General features: G+C 41.4%; 1 protein-coding gene across 1 annotated transcript; it reads left to right on the plus strand.

The window, feature by feature from the left end:
* Positions 1 to 806: 806 nt before the first annotated feature.
* On the plus strand, positions 807 to 1,538 carry LOC131991109 (gamma-crystallin M2-like). The gene has a single exon (XM_059356415.1). It carries the CDS (start codon positions 807 to 809, stop codon positions 1,359 to 1,361), a length of 555 nt encoding a protein of 184 aa, XP_059212398.1. The 3' UTR covers positions 1,362 to 1,538.
* Positions 1,539 to 2,973: the final 1,435 nt, after the last annotated feature.

The raw sequence follows: 2,973 nt of genomic DNA on the forward strand, positions 1-2,973 counted from the left end.
TAGATAAGATGTATATCAAATCATTAAAGCAACATTATAAATCAATCAGTGAAAACCATCCAACAAAGACTCAAACATGATGTAGCTGAATGTTTTATATTCTATGAATATAAAATATGTAGACCTAATTTCACTATAAAGGCTAAATAAATCTATCTTGACACCCAAAAATGATTCATGTAACAATGACAAATTGTAATTATTCTCTCAGTATGCAATTAAAATACATGGAAGCAGCCACTTATTAACAGAAAGCCCCACCAAATGAATAGTTTTGCAACATTAGTAACAGTCATCTCAGTGACTACTACAATAGTCAATGAATAATTATGAGTGGTTTATGTTTGTAAGCAAATTATTATGAATGATGATTATGAATATTGGATGTATGTAAGCATTTGGGAACCTTTTTACATAACAAACCTTCACAGAAAGTATTAATGGATGATCTGGCAAACTGCTAAGAATGACACGACAATACAAAGCAGAATTCCAAAGCTAAGGATGGTTTTGTACCCTACAGTGATGTAAGCCTTTGCAGCTGTTACAAAGGTGCTATTGTTTTGTGTTAACCCTTTAGAAAAAGGTTTTGTGTGAGAGTATTCGTCAGGTCTTTTGGGGGAACAGCTGTAAATGTGGACAACCCTCAGTGCTCTGTAAGCTTCGATGGTATGTTGCTGGGTCAGGCTGTTTTCACAAAGGGGACCTCTGCTTGTCAGGTATAAAAAGGAAGGTTTCCAACAGGTAGACAAGCAGTTCAGCTCCAAGTACAGCAGCAGCAACAGCAGCTACAACATCTGGCAAAGATGAGCTCCGGCAACATGAACATGAACAACAAAATCATCTTCTACGAGGACAGGAACTTCCAGGGCCGCTCCTATGAGTGCATGAGCGACTGCCCCGACATGTCCTCCTACATGAACCGTTGCCATTCCTGCAGGGTGGAGAGGGGCTGCTTCATGGTCTACGACCGCACCAACTTCATGGGAAACCAGTACTTCATGAGGAGGGGCGAGTACGCCGACTACATGAGCATGATGGGCATGAGCGACTGCATCAGGTCCTGCCGCATGATCCCCATGCACAGAGGCTCCTACAGGATGAGGATCTACGAGAGGGACAACTTCCAGGGTCAAATGCATGAGCTGATGGAGGACTGCGAGAACGTCATGGACCGCTACAGGATGTCCAACTTCATGTCCTGCAATGTGATGGAGGGCCACTGGCTGATGTACGAGCAGCCCCACTTCAGAGGAAGGATGATGTACATGAGGCCCGGAGAGTACAGGAGCTTCATGAGCATGGGCATGAGCAACATGAGGTTCATGAGCATGAGGCGCATCATGGATTCCTGCTACTAGAAGATGACTCCTCACGATGGGCAGTTCATTTCCCAACAAATACTAAAAAATTAGTGACTATGTGATCATGTGTAGAAATATACATTGGATGTTGACAAATGGATGGAAAATGACTGTCAACCATACGGCTGCACATGCAGATGTATTTGGCTGAAGGTTGGCTGATAAAGAGAATAATAACAGCAAACATAAGGAAACCCTAATAAATTCTGCTGAATTAAATAACTGTTTTGATTGTCTTTCCTCTTCATATATTTTCTATATGTACCTCAATGTTCCTACTAACCTTACCATACCGTTGAGCCACTGATGTAGGTAAGTCAAAATAAGGTTGTCATAAACAGCTGGGTAACAAAATGACAACAACTATGGTTCAGTTTGATGAAGTATTGAAAAATGGATATCCATATTAGGAGTGGAACAGTACACAGAAGTCACGGTTCGGCTCATACTGCGGTTCGGCACGAGTTCAGTACAATGGAAGGAAAAGCAAAAAAATATGCATAAGGCCTTTTTCTCTACTACGCATAAAAAATGTTGTCATAAAAACCCAAATTTGGTGGCCTCTCGGACATTCTAATGCTGCTTTTAAATTAAATATACTGATCTTAATCATTGGCTTTTAAATAATGCATTTGAGGAATCCTCCATATTCTCCCTCACACTGGGGACAACCGTACGTCATTGCACTACACCAATTTTTGGTGTGTTAACTCAAGCAACTGTAAGCAGTGGTAGCTTCCTAAACCCCTCTATGGAATTCCCCTCGCTGCAGATAAGAAGTGGTGCTGTAGAGTACAATGAGCACATTATGTCCCATAAAACTTGTAATTCCATTTGACGGATGGGAGGAAATTCTTCGCTATGTGACACACATGCACTGTTACCCATGCCTTGAGTTAATCTCACATCTGGAGCTATTTTTTTCTGCACAGGGTTTATGGGAAACAGGTTGAACATGTGGCCTATGTGCTTCAGATCAACAGAACTCAGTGAATAGACTGGGATTAAATAGTTAATCTCAATGAGGCTTTTTCATCCTTGACAAGACCTCTTGGACCTTGTCTGTTGTACTTGACTGGGGGCTAATTGTGATCCCTGTAGACCCCCCACCCCCCTTGTTCTAGGGCATATGTACATATTTTCTGTGGAATGCCGGAAAGACATTGTTGTCTTCTTTTGAAAGGTCTTCCAAGGTCTATGAATTCTATGTTCCCAAGCCCTTTGCATAGTGTAACTCGGAGTCCACTAATTGCTGTAGCTGGGAGTTTTCATGGAAAGAAAGGCAAGGATGTGGTCACAGTTGCTTGGGATTTGTCTGGGGGGATAAAGGCATCAGTGGGCATGTGAACAAAGTTGGAGAGGGATACAAAAGGAGCAGCTATGAATTGGGGACCACTACTAAATTACCATGGCTGCTTAGCTGAGAGTCATTCAGTTTGTTCAAGAAAGTCGTCAGAGTAAAACAGACAGAATTGTAAAAGTTGACCTGGTTTAATCACTGATACTTTGTGGTTGTAATTGTGCAGTTTTGCTGTGTCAAACACAATACTAAATACCTCCAAACCAAACTGCTTTATAATCTAACACAAGGTAATACTGACAGTAACTT

Source organism: Centropristis striata, chromosome 18 (assembly GCF_030273125.1).
Source record: "Centropristis striata isolate RG_2023a ecotype Rhode Island chromosome 18, C.striata_1.0, whole genome shotgun sequence".
Classification (NCBI taxonomy): Eukaryota; Metazoa; Chordata; class Actinopteri; order Perciformes; family Serranidae; genus Centropristis; species Centropristis striata.

Coding starts and splice junctions, on each gene's coding strand:
- LOC131991109 (XM_059356415.1), top strand. CDS start 807: ATGAGCTCCGGCAACATGAACATGAACAACAAAATCATCTTCTACGAG.